Source organism: Echiichthys vipera (genome assembly GCF_963691815.1).
Source record: "Echiichthys vipera genome assembly, chromosome: 11".
Taxonomy (NCBI): domain Eukaryota; kingdom Metazoa; phylum Chordata; class Actinopteri; order Perciformes; family Trachinidae; genus Echiichthys; species Echiichthys vipera.
In genome coordinates, this window is record NC_139836.1 from 1,213,381 (window position 1) to 1,231,431 (window position 18,051).

The window sequence follows — 18,051 nt, forward strand, 5'->3', positions numbered from 1 at the left end:
CCGCAGAGCCGAGGAGTCTGAAGACGCTCAAACGTGTGGAGCTGTTCGCTTTGGCAGAGAACAGACGTCCGTCCTCCGCACAGTTCATTCGTTCATGCACAGAATTAAAGCGACGGCGCCCTGAACGACGAGCACCTGGGTCTGAGTGTGTGTCTGCGTCCGCGGAGACACGCAGACGAGCAGCCGAGTAAGAAAGGAGCGGCTCGCACGTGTTTGTTGAGCTGCGAGCGTGAAATAAAAACATTTACTCAGACTTTCTCTGGTGCTTTTGTGGACGGGGCTGAAAAAAAGAGGCGTGTTTGTGAAGACGACGCCTTTATTTGAGTTTGGTCTCTTTGAGTCTTTCTTTATTTGAGTTTAGTCTCTTTGAGTCTTTCTTCAGCTGCAGTTTGTTCGACGCACGTTCGGTCTCTTCAGAGTCAAGTTTGGCAAAAAAAGGCAAGAAAACAGAAAGAAGCAGGAAGATTAAAGGCAGAAACAAAGAAAATACGATGTTTTTTACATTCAGACGACGGCGTGTCACGGCCAAGTATGAAAAACAATATATTAAATAAAAATATTATAATATTTAAGCAACAAAACACAAAGAAACAGGAAGAAAAAGGCAGAAACACGTTCAGACTCTGTTCACTAGATCGGACGAAGAAGAACGAGCAAAGAAAATATGATGTTTTAAACATTCAGACGACAGCGTGTCAGAGCCAAGTAGGAAAAACATGAGTCTGGATCCGGGGGACGGGGAATATTTAGAGAAAAAAGGAGAAAATCTAAAAGGAAGTAAAGTTTCAGATTCATGAGATTAAAAATAACAAATCTACAAGTTGTTAAAGTCGGAAAAATATGTTTTGTTTTGAAAACAATAAATCTGCAGCTGTTATTTCTAAATATTAGCCCCGCCCCCTGGTCCGTGATGTTTGAATTTGTGAAATTCATCACCCCGAAAACAAAGAAAAAGGCAAGAAAACACAAAGAAACAGGAAGAAAAAGGCAGAAACAAAGAAAATACGATGTTTTTTAACATTCATACACATTCAGACGACGGCGTGTCGCGGCCAAGTATGAAAAACAATATATTAAATAAAAATATTATAATATTTAGGCAACAAAACACAAAAGAAACAAGATTAAAGGCAGAAACACGTTCAAACTCTGTTCACCTGATCGGACGAAGAAGAACGAGCAAAGAAAATATGATGTTTTTTTACATTCAGACGACGGCGAATCAAACCTAAGTAGGAAAAACATGAGTCTGGATCCTGAGGACGGGGAATATTTAGAGAAAAAAGGAGAAAATCTACATGAAAGTAAAGTTTCAGATTTCTGAGACTAAAGTGGCAAAACTACAAGTCGTTAAAGTCGGAAAAATACTGTTTTGTTTCGAAAACAATAAATCTGCAGCTGTTTTCTCTAAATATTACCCCCCGCTCCTGTGTCTGTGATGTTTGAATTTATGAAATACATCACCCAAAAAACACAAAGAAACAGGAAGAAAAAGGCAGAAACAAAGAAAATACAATGTTTTTTTTAACATTCAGACACTTTCAGACGACGGCGTGTCACGGCCAAGTATGAAAAACAATATATTAAATAAAAATATTATAATATTTAAGCAACAAAACACAAAGAAACAGGAAGAAAAAGGCAGAAACAGGTTCAGACTCCGGTCCGGGGGAATATTAAGAGGAAAAAGAGGCAAATCTACGGGAAAGTAAAGTTGCAGTTTTATGAGATTAAAAATAACAAATATACAAGTTGTTAAAGTTGGAAACATTCTGTTTTGTTTTGAAAACAAAAAATCTGCAGCTGTTATTTCTAAATATTAGCCCCGCCCCCTGGTCCGTGATGTTTGAATTTATGAAATCCATCACCCCAAAAAACAAAGAAAAAGGCAACAAAACACAAAGAAACAGGAAGAAAAAGGCAGAAACAAAGAAAATACGATGTTTTTTAACATCCAGACACATTCAGACGACGGCGTGTCACGGCCAAGTATGAAAACATGAGTCTGGATCCTGAGGACGGGGAATATTTAGAGAAAAAAGGAGAAAATCTAAAAGGAAGTAAAGTTTCAGATTCATGAGATTAAAAATAACAAAACTACAACTTGTTAAAAGTCGGAAAAACATTCTGTTTTGTTTCTAAAACAAAAAATCTGCAGCTGTTTTCTCTAAATATTAGCCGCTCCTGTGTCTGTGATGTTTGAATTTGTGAAATTCATCACCCCCTAAAAAAGAGAAAAAGGCAACAAAACAGAAAGAAGCAGGAAGATTTAAAGGCAGAAACAAATAAAATACGATGTTTTTTACATTCAGACACGTTCAGACGACGGCGTGTTAGAGGCAAGTATGAAAAGAAACGTGTACGGACCCGGGGACGGGGGAATATTTAGAGAAAAAAGGAGAAAATCTACGAGGAAGTAAAGTTTCAGATTTATGAGATTTAAAGTAGCGAATCTACAAGTCGTTACAAGTCAGAAAAAAATTCTGTTTTGTTTTGAAAACAAAAAATCTGCAGCTTTTTTCTCTAAATATTACGGACACAGGCGCGGCCCGTGATGTTTGAATTTGTGAAATTCATCACCCAAAACAAAGAAAAAGGCAAGAAAACACAAAGAAACAGGAAGAGTAAAGGCAGAAACAAAGAAAATACGATGTTTTTTTACATTCAGCCACATTCAGACGGTATAAGTATGAAAAGCATGAGTCTGGATCCTGAGGACGGGGAATATTTAGAGAAAAAAGGAGAAAATCTACATGAAAAAAGTTGCAGATTTATGAGACTAAAGTGGCAAAACTACAAGTTTTTCTTGAAATATTACCCCGCGCCCCCTGATCCATTCAAACATTAAAGAACCAGGAAGATTAAAGGCAGAAACACGTCCAGACTCTTTTCACCTGGTCGGGTGAAGCCGCAGCTCGAGCAGCTGAACTTCGGAGCAGAAGCGTCGACGACGACACGTTTAACGACCGTCACTGGTTCTCAAACTCTTTGATCTCCAGCTTCATTTACTTATGACACGGCAGAAGCAGCACGCGAAGGTGCCGCAGAGACTTCTGATCGTCCGGTTTAGTTCCCACAGGCCGCACTTCTCCGCACTTCTAGTTCTTATATTATAATAATTCATATTTACAGTTTGGATTCAGTGTTTTTGAACCCTTCACTTCTCCTCCGCTGACGAGCAAAGCTCAACTTTACCTAACTTATTCTAACGTGACACTTTCTCCGTAATGTTTGAGAACCAGTGACGTGGACGATTACGTTTGTAGCTTTGGCACCTGCAGCTCTGCGCGTGTGTGTGTGTGTGTGTGTGTGTGTGTGTGTGTGTGTGTGGGTAAACCGTGTCTTCAGGACGCCGCAGAAGACGCTCGGCGAGTTCCAGACAAAAGAAAAAGCGAGGCTTCAAAAGTTCTCGAGCGTGTGGAAAAAAGAGAAGATGAAAAACAAACGTCCGGCGACGACGCGACGTTCAAAGTCGAACTTCCAGCTCATTCTGCGTTTCAAGCAGCAAATCCAGTTTTTCAGACTGTTTTCATTCACTTTGTTCACATTTTCCCAGGATTTCACTTCAATCCTTCAGCAGGTCAAATACGTCGCAGACTTTACGCCCACAACGTCTCACAGGTTCGAGTCCGGCTCCCTCCTGCGGTGTGTCCCGTCCCTCCGGTGCGTTCTGTGCAACAGAAACGCTTAAAGTCGAGGTTATGAAGCACGAGACTCCGGTCCCTCCTGTGTTTGATCAAGAGTCAGTTCTCAGAGTCCCGCGGGGCTCAGACGGACCGCTCCGTGTCCGCGGGCGCCGTCTTCGCGCTCACGCCGCTCCCTCGCTCTTCAGGGATGGACGACGAGTCCCCGTTGACACTGGGCGTCAAACCTGAGGGAAGCAACAACACAGTGAGTCCGCGGTGCCACGCGCACCTCGGTTCTTGGGTTACAGAAAGTCGCAGATTTACGGGATTAAAAGTTTCATATTGCCGAGAAAAGTCGCAGATTTATGAGATTAAAAGTAGCGAATCTACGAGAAAATTAAGTCGCAGATTTAAGATTTAAGTATGTAAAGAATGTTTTAACCCTTTCAAACGCACACGAGTTCTCCAGAGTTCTGCGTTTTAGCCGGTTCCACTTCACTCCGTTGTTTTACCGAGTTCGGGAATCACGTCGGTGCTGAAAACTGTGAGCGATGGCGCCGTGCAGCGCTCCGGTGAGGCGACGAACGCCCTCGTGTCTAAAGCACCTCTGTTTATTTATCTGGGGTTTGTCGACGGCGTCAGCAGGAGACGAGTTTTTCTAAACTGTTATTGCTTATTTTACCGTTCTTTAAAGATCTGAGTCGTGGGGCGCTGCGTCTTACGGTCGGTGTCGTAGACGGAGCTGTCCGAACACGTCCGGTTCCTGCGCTGAGTCGACCTTTGACCTCCACCAGAGTACTCCTTCAGCACGCCTGACCTGAGAATCAAAACAACAAAGATAATAAGGATTTAAGCTCAAAGAGGAACCTTTATCTAAATCAGTGCATCATCCTTTAAATCGAGTCTTTCCGTCCGAATTTCAAAACAGATCGTTTGCTGCTGTATCCGAAAATATAAAGTTATTATTGTTATAAAGTGAAAAACAGCTGTTCACACTCACCTGTCGCAGCTGTACGTCCCCGGGTGACTGACCGACCTCTTCATCTGTGCACACGGACACAAAGACACGTAAACACAGAGACACGTAAACACAAAGACACGTAAACACAAAGACGCCAACTCCCACTGTGCCTCCGTGCCGTGCCCCAGCACGTGTCACGGCTAAAGTCTGGTTCCTTTGACCAGTGTGAGTGCAACCGTACCACGTCTAGGAGCGGCACGCTTGCCGTCCACGGCCCGTTTGGGAGAGGTGGGCTTTAGTAAAGCACGTTTGCACGTGCACGAGCACGAGCGTGCGCACGTGTACGAGCACGAGGCCTACGGCGGCTCTGAGGTCATTTCCTGTGCGCCTGTTGGTGCACAGGAAAGGAGGGAGGGGGGAGGAGGGACCATGCGCGGACATTTCAAACAATGGCGGTGAAAGGTTCACGTTGGTGTGATGCGGAGGTGGAGTGTTTACTGCAGATTTGGTCGATGAAAAGATTCAAAAACAGTCGACAAGACGCACAAAAACTCTGAGGTCTACGGAAAGATCTGGAAACAAAGCCACGCATCGCCATGACGTCATCAATGCGTGTGACGTGTTACGGCGTGATGACGTATAGGCAGCAAGAAGCATTCTCCGAGGCCCAGGTAGTGTGAGTACAAACGGGCCTGGAGGGGGGGACAAGGACCCTAAAGCACGGGGCACGGGACGGAGGCACAGTGGGAGGGCGCCCTGAGTCGTCTTTCTGGCACCGCAGTGAATTCCTCCCTAACGCTGCGTAACACAACAGGAGCACATTGTAGCGCACTGTGACGGCGTCCCCTGTGATGGCGTGATGATGTGAAAGTGCGGTTACCCTCTCTGGGGGTCGGAGGTCGGGGGTCAGGCTCTGGTTGGCGAGGCTCATGCACTCCTCCAGAGTCCTGATGAAGGTGGTGCAGGTGGCGCTGAGCAGAGACGCCTGCACACGGAGAACACATGACCTTCACGACCCTCCAGTGTCACAGCAAACAAACACAAGTGCGTGGTGATGATGAGACGTGTCACCTCAGAAGTGGGCGTGTCCTCTGTGTGGGCGGAGTGCTGTGATTGGATGGTTTGGACCTGCTGGACGAGGAGGTCGCAGTACAGACGGAGTTCAGACATCTTGGTCTTCAGACAGTCCGGACCTGAAACACACAAACAAACAAACAAACAAACAAACAAACAAACAAACATCAAGTGAGATGAGTCAAACTATGACGTAACTTCACACTTCCTGCAGATCTTTCACAATAAAAGCCTTGCAGCCAGGTTTTTCCCGCCCTCACGTTTAAATCATCAAACGACTTTAAAATGGTTGTTTTCTGATTTAAGTTCTGAAGGATCCGGGTTTTTCTGACTGATGTGAACAAAGCAAAATAAATAGATTTAATCGCAACAAACGGATAAAAAATAACTGCAACATTACGATTATTAAAAAATCTGCAAGACGACAAGCAAACTCCCAGCAACGCCACCACCTGCACATATGCACATTTTACTTTATATTCAATATAATATTTTAATGTTTTCTTTTTGCTGCTACACTTTAACACTGTTATCACTTCTTTAGTTTGTTCTTATTTTATTTCATCTGCTGCTAAACTGCACGCTGCGTATTGTTGTTATTGTATAAACCTGCGTTTAACCACAATGTCTGTTGCACTCTGTCACATTTAGTTATTGGTTGATTTATTTGATGTTTTTATGCTTATTGTCACTCTGATCCTTTCATCTTTGTATTGAAACTGTTGCACAATAATAAATAAAGCTTCTTGAATCTTGAATGAATTTATTTAGTTGTTCGTGCTAAATTATGTGTATTATGGTTGTCTGTCTCTGTTCGTCTCTATGTGTCCTGTGATAGACTGGCGTCCTGTCCAGGGTGGACCCCGCCTCACGCCCGATGTCAGCTGGGATCAGCTCCAGCCCCCCACGACCCCGACAGGGACAAGAGGATGAAGATGAATGAATGAATGTATTTATAGTTTCTTATGTGGATATATTTTGCTGTGCACAAAATCCCCAGATCAAATTCCCTGCTTTCATATTAAAGTTGATTCTGAAACTTTTAAAATGTTTGTTTTCTGACATGCTAACATGCTAACATGCTAACACTAGCGGTGCAACAGATCCAAAAACTCATGGATCGGATCATTTTTAAGGAAATATATTAAATCATCTTAAAGCAGCTTAAGACTCGATACTTTATTGGAAACTAAATATGGATTTATGTCCAGAGTCGATGAGTCGGCTCAGCCCGCCGCGGAGTGAAGACACACACTGCACCTCTGTGTTTGTCCAGAGTTCCAGCTTTGGAGGAGCCCAACGCCACCAGCCACCGCTGCCGCTCCGCAGCGTTCACGGCCCGGACGTAGAAGTGCTGCTCCCCGGGGATGATGAGCTCCAGACGCGTCAGGTCCGACGGGTGAACTGGAAGAAAGGAAACACGTCTGATGGGTTCGTTCGGACCGGGTCGGTTCCACTCAGCAGGGAGGGGTTTGACTCGGCGCCCTGACCTTTGATGTCACACACGGACATCTTGATGGAGCCTTTGCTTCCTTTGCCCACGTCGTCCTCGCAGTCGTAGTACGAGATGACGCCGCTCTCCAGGACGAACCAGCGCGGCTGCCAGCCTGAGACACAGATACAGATCATATACATATTTATACACAGATACAGATGATATACATATTTATACACAGATTATCCTGTGAAATATAGATTTAGAATAAAACTATTATAAAAGAAATAAATATATATTAAATACATAAACATGCTGATGTTACCAATCTATTGCTCTTGAGTATTATGCAATTTATTAAATATTATAATAAGAGCTTTAATGGATATGACAGCAGTGGGACAGTTAGCATCTGTCATGTAGCACCTTTATAATAATTATATTAAAATAAGCCTGAAAAAAGATAATATTAGCCAGTAAATAATAATAATAATAATAGCCTATAACAATAATACTATCCTGTAGAAATATTGGCATGTGAAATAATAATATTAACCTGTTAGCTGCCATGTTAGCACCTGTCATGTAGCATCTTTATAATAATAATAATAAAAATAATAAAAATATTAGCCTATAAAATAATACCACACTGTTAAATAAATATTAGCATGAATAACAGACTATCAAAAATAATATTAGTCTAAAAAAATAATAATAATATGAGTCTGTGAGCACCTGTAGCTTCTCTGGAATATTAGTAATAAAAATAATATTAGCTGCTGTGTTAGCACCTATCATGTAGCATCTTTATAATAATAATAATAATAATAATAATATTAGCCTGTTAGCTGCTGTCATGTAACATCTTTATAATAATAATAATAATAATAATATTAGCCTGTTAGCACCTGTCATGTAGCATCTTTATAATAATAATAATAATAATAATAATATTAGCCTGTTAGCTGCTGTCATGTAACATCTTTAAAATAATAATAATAATAATAAAAACAATATTAGCCTGTTAGCTGCTGTGTTAGCACCTGTCATGTAACATCTTTAAAATAATAATAATAATAATAAAAACAATATTAGCCTGTTAGCTGCTGTGTTAGCACCTGTCATGTAGCATCTTTATAATAATAATAATAATAATAATAATAATAATATTAGCCTGTTAGCTGCTGTGTTAGCAGGCTGTTAGCACTGTTAGCTCGCACAAGCACAGACGGACTCACCTGTCATGTAATTGGTCCATTTGTACAGAATCCCCTCCATGGTTGGTGTTTACATCTAAGGCTAATTTAGCCTGTTAGCTTCTCTCAGGCTAACTGAAGCTAACCGGAGCTAACTGAAGCTAACAGGAGCAAACTGAAGCTAACGGGAGCTAACTGAAGCTAACCGGAGCTAACTGAAGCTAACGTCTGCTCCCTGTGCAGAAACAGCTGATTGGAAAATCAAACGCCTTCATCGCGAGCTGCCGCGGGTGTCAAAGTGTGTGTGTGTGTGTGTGTGTGTGTGTGTAAAGGCGGTGATGTCAGGCTGAAGGTTTGTTTTGGTGCAAATGTTGATGTTTAACTTCAGAGCATCAGCTGATGAGGACGAATGTCAACAACACACAAGCGCGCTACGGAAGCCTGCTGGGGACAGACGTAAATACGGAAGCCTGCTGGGGACAGACGTAAATACGGAAGCCTGCTGGGGACAAACGTAAATACGGAAGCCTGCTGGGGACGGAAGTAAATACGGAAGCCTGCTGGGGACAGACGTAAATACGGAAGCCTGCTGGGGACGGAAGTAAATACGGAAGCCTGCTGGGGACAGACGTAAATACGGAAGCCTGCTGGGGACAGACGTAAATACGGAAGCCTGCTGGGGACAGACGTAAATACGGAAGCCTGCTGGGGACAGACGTAAATACGGAAGCCTGCTGGGGACAGACGTAAATACGCAAGCCTGCTGGGGACAGACGTAAATACGGAAGCCTGCTGGGGACAGACGTAAATACGGAAGCCTGCTGGGGACGGAAGTAAATACGGAAGCCTGCTGGGGACGGAAGTAAATACGGAAGCCTGCTGGGGACAGACGTAAATACGGAAGCCTGCTGGGGACAAACGTAAATACGGAAGCCTGCTGGGGACAAACGTAAATACGGAAGCCTGCTGGGGACAGACGTAAATACGGAAGCCTGCTGGGGACAAACGCAAATACGGAAGTTTGGGGTCCCCTGCTAAAGCTGCTGCCCCCGAGACCTGATCCAGGATCAGAGGCTGGAGCTGCTGCCCCTGAGACCTGATCCAGGATCAGAGTCTGGAGCTGCTGCCCCTGAGACCTGATCCAGGATCAGAGGCTGGAGCTGCTGCCCCTGAGACCTGATCCAGGACCAGAGGCTGGAGCTGCTGCCCCTGAGACCTGATCCAGGATCAGAGGCTGAAGCTGCCGCCCCTGAGACCTGATCCAGGATCAGAGGCTGAAGCTGCCGCCCCTGAGACCTGATCCAGGATCAGAGGCTGGAGCTGCCGCCCCTGAGACCTGATCCAGGATCAGAGGCTGGAGCTGCTGCCCCTGAGACCTGATCCAGGATCAGAGGCTGGAGCTGCTGCCCCTGAGACCTGATCCAGGATCAGAGGCTGAAGATGAAACAATAAAAAACACAAAAGCATTTTTTAAAAATAAAGAATGTTTGAATAAAAACAATCCGTCAGCAGAAACTCGTTGGTTTATGGATCGTTTTTATAAATTAAACGTATTTCGAGCGTCGTCTGAACCATGAGCTCCGTGTTTCACAGCGACACCATCAACGAGCTGCGTCTGGAGGGGAAACTGTGCGACGCCGTGATCCAGGTCGATGGCGTGGAGTTTAACATCCACCGGATCATCCTCTGCAGCTGCAGCGCGTACTTCAGGTGATGCCGCCGCCGCTGCTGCTGCTGCTGCTGCTTTCTTTTACACTGTGACTCTAATGTGATTTAATGTGATTTAATGAGGTTAATGTGATTTAACGAGATTAAACGGGATTAAACGTGATTTAACGTGATTCTAATGAGATTCAACGGGATTTAACGTGATTCTAATGAGATTTAACGTGATTTAATGCGATGTTTGGACGACATTGATGGACTTTTATTGTGAAGGACTGAAGTTTAGTGCTGGATGTTTGGAGAACATTGATGTGCTTTTATTGTGAAGGACTGAAGTTTAGTGCTGGATGTTTGGAGAACATTGATGTGCTTTTATTGTGAAGGACCAGCAGCCCCAGTGTTTACAGAGGAGATCTAAAGGGTTAGCACACGGCTAATTCAGCGTGTTAGCCTGTTAGCGTCCTTTTGAGCGCTCTGGTTCACACAGAGATGAATCAGGACGTTCAAACCAGATTTGGTTCCAAAGAGAAGAAGTGAGACTTTACTTTAAAAACATTAAATTAACTCTAAACGTTACACCATCATTCAGATTTGGAGTTAAACAGGAAGTTTGAGAGAATTTAAACCGTCTGGTTCCGATCCGTTAGAAACTGTATGACAGGAAGTTCCTGGTTCCTGAGACTTGATGCTTTCCTCTGAATCTTGGTCCCGCAGAGATCTCTTCCGCAGTAATCCGTCAGGGGAGCAGGTCTACAGCTTCCCCCAGGTGATGCCCAATGTCATGAACCAGATCGTGACCTACGCCTACACCGGCTCCGTCCTGGTGACCGAGGAGAACGTGCTGGAGCTGCTGGCTGGAGCCGACCACTTCGCCGTCAAGGGCATCACGCAGGCCTGCTGCGACTTCCTGGTGCAGAACCTCAGTTTCAAGAACTGCGTCCACATCTGGATGTTGGCGGAGGTCCACAAATGTCCCGAGCTGAGGCAAAGGGCCTACCTCTACATGCTGCGTCACTTCAAGGAGGTCGTGGGGTTCTCGGGGAAGTTCCTGCAGCTCTCCGTGCAGCAGCTGGCGGACCTGATCAGGAAGGACGAGCTCAACGTGAGCGAGGAGGGCACCGTGTTTGAGGCCGTCCTCCGCTGGATCGACTACGCCCCTGAGGAACGCAGACGTCACATGGCCATGCTGATGAGCAAGGTAACTGAAGGCTGCGGTCAAGAAAGACCCAATCAGGACCAGGTCCAGGTCCAGGTCCAGTAGGTCTTCAGTTGAATCCTTCTCTAATGTCTTGTCTCCGCAGGTGCGTCTGCTGTTGATGTCCACTACGTACTTGGTTGAAGCAGTGAGCACGAACGCTCTGGTGAGAAAAAGTCCGTTGACCATGACGATGGTGGTGCACGCCATAAAGACGCTGCATGAGTCCAATATGGAGAGACCTCTGACCCGCACACGCCTGCCCCCTGCTGTGCTGCTGGCTATAGGCGGCTGGGGGACGGACTCCACGACCAACAGGATCGACTTATACGATGTCCGCGCTGACCGCTGGGTGGGGGTGAACAGCGAGGAGGCTCCTCGAGCGTTCTACGGTTGCGCCTTCCTCGATGGATGCGTCTACTGTATCGGAGGCTACGACGGCGTTAATTATCTGAGCAGCGTAAGAAAATTCAACCTGGTCACCCAAAGCTGGGAAGATGTGGCGCGGATGCACGCGATCCGATGCTACGTCAGCGCGGTCACGTTGAACGGCTGCATTTACGCGATTGGAGGCTGCGGAGAGGAAAAACTCAACTCCGCAGAGAGGTACCAGCCCAACACCAGACAGTGGACTATGATCGCATCGATGCACGAGAACAGGAGCAACGCCAGCGTCGTGACACTGCGCGGTAAGGTAGGTGGGCAAAACTTTAACTTTAACTTTAAAGAGTGATTGAAAGGCAGGAGCACACCGAGCCGACTTCGAACAACTAGCGGCGATGAAGGCCGACTGTTGTGTCGCCTCAGGTCGCAGGTGTCAGGCCCAAAAAGATGCACTTGAACCCACCACAGAGACTTCAGCTGACGGACAACTAGCACATCCTCTCCATACCAGCAGGAGGCGCTCATCCATGTTAGGGAGTCATTTAATTTCCCTGGACAGTTTGTGGAGTTAATGATCACATTAACGAGAACATTTATCTCTTAAACTCTCTGGGGAACACTTTGCATTTCCTAGCTGCTGTGCATCCTCATCTTCATGTTTATGCTTCATAGCCAATCGGTTCTCGTCCACCTTTCTACTCTAAGAACCTGATCTTTGCTGAACTGACGTGGCTTCACGTGTTTATTCGTGTTGACGACTCTTCTGTTCCTCTTGATCGAGTTTAAATAAACTCCTTCAGAATAAAACATCCAGGACTCTGGTTCTTCTTCTTCTTCACCGGCATCACAACAAATTCCTCCCGAACAATCGGAGTTCATCATTCAAAAAGGGAAACGGGTGGAGACGCGACGGTCGAGACGCTGGTTAGCATCTTAGCAACACAACCCCCTGATTACTGTGTATTTACCGTGAAAACAGTGACACAAACAATTACGAACTTTCTGCCCAAAAACTTAGTGGATAAAAAGAGGATCTTACCCGATAAAACAGCCGTTCCACGCGCAGGGTCGATGGAAAACAGCTGAGGGTCCTGGTTCGACGACCGTCAGCCCGGCGTGTTCCTGCCTTAACATCTGCTGAGTGTGCTGCCCCCTAGTGGTTTGACTGTGTAATGACATTTCACACAGGTGTACGTTTGCGGTGGCTACAACAAGGAGGAACCTCTGTCCACCGCTGAATGCTACGACCCGTGCACCAACCAGTGGACGCTCATCGCCCCCATGTGGAACGGGTGCAACGCGGCGCGGGGCATCGCCTACAAAGACCGGATCTACGTGGTGAGCAGAGCGCCGCACACGTCTCCAACACTCACAGACACAGAGAGCCAGATATGGACGTTACCAGGCATCTGTTCATCTGTATATATAATAATCTAACACCCACAGGGACTTTTCTCTTACGTTCATCGACCTGCAAAGAAGGTTTTGAAGCTGAATTTTGACATGAATCATAATTAAACAGTTAAATTAATTCATAAATTATGAAAAAGTAAAAACAACTTCTTCAGGGGGTTCAGCTTTGTAATGGAGTATTTTTCTATTGTGTTTATTTTTTCTCTAGAAATATAAAATTCCTCTTTAGGACTTTGGAGATCAGCGTGTTTGGATAAAACTCAGCAACTAATTGACTAAGCAACTTAAGACTTTCATCTTTCCCCCAAAGATCTCGAGAGTTATTCGAGCTTTTCTAACCACGACCTCTGTGACTCTTCCTTCCCGTCTGTTTCAGGATCGGTTTGAACACTTTGTTTCTTGTTTTTAAACGGGCTGGTGCCACCTTATCGCCAAAAAGAGATTTAGCGGATCATGAGAAGGCCCCTTTAGAGCGCCCTCCCACTGTTCCTCCGTCCCGTGCCTCGTGCTTTAGGGTCCTTGCCCCCCCCTCCAGGCCCGTTTGTACTCACACTACCTGGGCCTCGGAGAATGCTTCTTGCTGCCTATACGTCATCACGCCGTAACACGTCACACGCATTGATGACGTCATGGCGATGCGTGGCTTTGTTTCCAGATCTTTCCGTAGACCTCGGAGTTTTTGTGCGTCTTGTCGACTGTTTTTGAATCTTTTCATCGACCAAATCTGCAGTAAACACTCCACCTCCGCATCACACCAACGTGAACCTTTCACCGCCATTGTTTGAAATGTCCGCGCATGGTCCCTCCTTCTTTTTTCTACGTCCCAACAGGCGCACAGGAAATGACCTCAGAACCGCCGTAGGCCTCGTGCTCGTACACGTGTGCACGCTCGTGCTCGTACACGTGCAAACGTGCTTTACTAAAGCCCACCTCTCCCAAACGGGCCGTGGACGGCAAGCGTGCCGCTCCTAGACGTGGTACGGTTGCACTCACACTGGTCAAAGGAACCAGACTTTAGCCGTGACACGTGCTGGGGCACGGGACGGAGGCACAGTGGGAGGGCGCCCTAAGTCTCTGGAGAGTTCACCTGTAAACTGATGAAACGATAGAAACCTTAAAGTTGCTGCTGAAACCCATTTCTTCTTCTTCGCGTTCGACACCCCGGCTTCACTTCTCACTGTGGTTTTTGTTTGTTTTCACTTGTGTTGGTATTTTGTGGCGGCTCGACTCCCTCAGATCGGCGGCTACAGAGACGGCGCACACACGAGCCGAGTCGTCGCCTACGACCCTCTGTCCAACCAGTGGAGCGCGGTGAACCCCATGATCAACCCCCGCAGCAGCTTCGGCCTCGCGGTGCTGGAGGAGCAGCTGTACGTGGTCGGAGGCTTCGACGACCGCGGCGTCGTCGGCGAGGTGGAGCGCTACGACGAAAGGACCAACAGGTGGCACGCGGTCCGGAGCATGGAGAAGCCCCGCAGTGGGCTCGGGTGCTGCGTGGTGGATCTAGACCCCCACGCCGCCGCGTATAAATCTTTATTATCAAGTTATTAGAAGTTATTTATTTATGTAAAGGAACTAAAGATGTCAAATACCTGAACAGGGAGGAGTTGATCTGCTTTAAATCTCGTAAAACTGCGACTTTTTTCAAGTAGATTTGCTTTAAATCTCGTAAATCTGCGACTTTTTTCTCGTAGATTTGCTTTAAATCTCGTAAATCTGCGACTTTTTTCAAGTAGATTTGCTTTAAATCTCATAAATCTGCAACTTTTTTCTCATAGATTTGCTTTAAATCTCGTAAATCTGCGACTTTTGTCTCGTAGATTTGCTTAAAATCTCGTAAATCTGCGACTTTTTTCTCGTAGATTTGCTTTTGCACGTTTACGGACGAAGAACTTCAGAGATTTAGTGTAAAAAGTGATAAAATACGTTGAATAAAGGGCTGATTTTCTATTTTCCAGGTCGATATTTGTCCCATAAAGTTAAAAACAGTCAAAATGAAACAAAAGGAGAAAAGACTGGAGACAAATAACCAAAGAATAACGAGAACGATGCATAACTCGTTTTCAAGTAGATTTGCTTTAAATCTCGTAAATCTGCGACTTTTTTCTCGTAGATTTGCTTTAAATCTTAAATCTGCGACTTTTTTCAAGTAGATTTGCTTAAAATCTCGTAAATCTGCGACTTTTTTCTCGTAGATTTGCTTCAAATCTCGTAAATCTGCGACTTTTTTCTCGTAGATTTGCTTTAAATCTCGTAAATCTGCAACTTTTTTCTCGTAGATTTGCTTTTGCACGTTTACGGACGAAGAACTTCAGAGATTTAATGTAAAAAGTGATAAAATACGTTGAATAAAGGGCTGATTTTCTATTTTCCAGGTCGATATTTGTCCCATAAAGTTCAAAACAGTCAAAATGAAACAAAAGGAGAAAAGACTGGAGACAAATAACCAAAGAATAACCAGAACGATGCAGTTTCCGTAATTCTTAATCTCTCTTTATTGCATTAGAACATACATTTCTTATATATATCTATATATATATGTGTTTTATAAATGTGGATTTGTACACTACAATCTTTTATTGTAACATGTTAGAAAATACTCGTAACGCTCCAAAAAACAAAGCACTAGAAACAGATACCCAACGATGAGCACGACACGTCCTCCATTTTGTTTTGGCCGCCGAGAACAGAAAAACAAGATGGCGGCGACGACGACGACGCTGTCAATCAGGAGGAGAGGAGAGGAGCGCGGTCGAAGACGGGGACAGTAGCGCCGCTGTGTTTTTTATTTTTTTTAGTGGGCGCCGTTTTCTTACCAAACGGACACGGACGAGGGGCGGGGACACGGAGCACAGGAGACGGCGCGTCACTTTAACCGTAGAGGTGTGAAGACGAACACAGAGGTCACTGCTGGAGCTGCTGTGTGACGCTTTTTGTTTTTTGGGGTTCAGTGTAACCATCAAACACACACACACTCACATACTCACTCACACACACACACGCGCGCAAGCACGCACACACACACAGGGCGAAGCTAAACTGGAGATACGGACACGAGGACAGATGTCCGCGTGCAGACGGGTGGAGGTGGAGGAAGAGGAGACGTGAGGCGTCAAGGATCGTTTTAACCGGTTCACGTGAAACAGTGCGTCACATCGACTGTGGCGTTCACACCAAACATGGTGGAGGTGATGAAAGCGCCAAGCTGCTGTTCAAGATCAATGTAAACGACGGCGATGACACGCGACGGCGCTCCCAGCGACGCGATCGAGCGTTGAGCGCCTCAAACACAAACGTGCGTCCTCTGGGATGGAAACCAAACGGTGGTTAAAGTTAAATTCTTTATCATCAGATAAAGTTTCTTTTTCATATTTAAAAACATCTCAGAACAGGAAACATGATGAAAACGGCGTCTCACGCCTCGAAAAACGCCTTTTTTTCCACACTGACACAGAAACGGTCACGCACTCACGCAGGCATCCACGCACGCTCGCACGCACGCACGCACGCCTCCCGTCTCCTCCTCGTCCTCCCGTGAGAGCGTGACAGTGTCTGCGGCGTGATGATGTCCGGTTCCTACGGCGGTTTCACAGAACGCTCCAGAGAGAAACAACAGCGGTACAGATTTACACGGGTCCGCCCAGAACCTCCATCAGCTCCGGCGGACGCTGACGCGGCTTTATTTTTATCTATTTTTTTAATAAACGTCTTCGTTTGAACTGCAGCGATTAAATGAATGGTAAAAAACTGAATTAATGAAATAACGTATTAAACTTCTGTGACGTCCTGAAAATGACACTTAAATGATAATTAACACTTTTATTGAGCTTTAATTCTATTACTCAAATGTGTTTTTTGTTGTTTTCCAACTCTTTTCTTTAAATTTGAATAATTTGACTTAAATATCTTTTTATATCGTTCTTTTCAAACGCTGTGAGATATAAATACTCTCGCCTCGTCTCATCATCTGAGAACGTTTTCATGATTTTCTGGAGTTAAAGTCCGACTTTAAGTTTCTCACACTTTAGAGAATGTAATTCATATTTTACGCATTCATTCATTGTTATTTGTTTTGAATTAGAGCCAAGGATTAAAAACCATAAATGATCGACCCGGAGAAAAGGTAATATTACCAAGAAAAAGTCGCAGATTTACGAGATTTAAAGTAACAAATCTACAAGAAAAAGATTTATATTAATCTGTGACTCGTAGATTTGTTTTAATCCCGTAAATCTGCAACTTTTTCTCAAAAATCTGCAACTTTTTTCTCGTAGATTTGCTTTAAATCTCGTAAATCTGCGACTTTTTTCTCGAATATTAGCATCCTCCCACAGGTCCAAGTATATATATATATAAATACATATTTTGATGCATTTTTTAAATAAAAGTATGAAGAAAAGACGTCTGAGGTGTTTCACGGTTTGATAAAAGTCGTAAATAAATAGAAATTGAATCTAAAAAATAAAAGTTAAAATAAAAACGTCCTTCCCGTGTCACCACAGCGTGAAACGGACTAAAACGGAGACGTGGTAACGTAAACAGAACCGCCGCGGGGCGTTCGGGGGGTCAGAGCTCTCATATCGAAGGTTCTGGGCCGGAGCTGAACCGGGAACTGCCCGGCGCTGACGTGGCGCTGGTTCTGGCGCTGTGATCAAACCGCTGAAGCTTCGGCTCAGACGGCTCCGGTTTACGTTGTGTTGAGATAAAAACACTATGATTATTATTTAGACAGTTATTATTAAGACAGTTATTATTAAGACAGTTATCACTAACGGGTGGCGTCGGTCCGGAGCCCGCGGCGCCGGCGGGAGCGCCAGAACCAGGCGCCTGTGGTGGGGGTGATATCGTGGTGGTAGCATCAACACAACGGTCCAATAGCAGATATCTTACAGATGGTCCAACACACTTAGAACAACATCTATACATCAACTTTACATTGTGCCGCTTTTTTTTTTCCTTTGTTAAAATATTTTAAAGGTTTTCGACTCGGTCACCATGACGTCACTGCGGGGGGGGGGGGGGGGGGGGGGTCGTAACGTGGGGGGGAGCCGTGGAGGAACAGCGTCTGATGGTTAAAATCTTCAGGAGTAAAAACTTAAATA

The 18,051-nt window shown here is 45.1% G+C and overlaps 2 protein-coding genes across 2 annotated transcripts; one reads left to right on the plus strand and one right to left on the minus strand.

Moving 5' to 3' along the window:
- Positions 1-2,000: 2,000 nt before the first annotated feature.
- Positions 2,001-8,607, minus strand: plekha3 (pleckstrin homology domain containing, family A (phosphoinositide binding specific) member 3). The gene is made up of 8 exons (XM_083923385.1): positions 8,335-8,607; positions 7,152-7,268; positions 6,922-7,065; positions 5,659-5,780; positions 5,468-5,572; positions 4,627-4,670; positions 4,349-4,443; positions 2,001-3,871 (listed from the first exon to the last, which is right to left on the minus strand). Exons 1-8 carry the CDS (start codon positions 8,372-8,374, stop codon positions 3,768-3,770), a joined length of 771 nt encoding a protein of 256 aa, XP_083779511.1. The 5' UTR covers positions 8,375-8,607; the 3' UTR covers positions 2,001-3,767.
- Positions 8,608-9,865: 1,258 nt separating this feature from the next.
- Positions 9,866-17,600, plus strand: LOC310953912 (kelch-like protein 10; the record flags this gene model as incomplete). The annotated part of the gene is made up of 6 exons (XM_083923177.1): positions 9,866-10,002; positions 10,672-11,155; positions 11,259-11,846; positions 12,725-12,874; positions 14,186-14,472; positions 17,492-17,600. The coding sequence occupies 6 exons, from the start codon at positions 9,866-9,868 to the stop codon at positions 17,598-17,600; spliced, it is 1,755 nt and encodes a 584-aa protein (XP_083779303.1).
- Between the last annotated feature and the right edge of the window lie 451 nt (positions 17,601-18,051).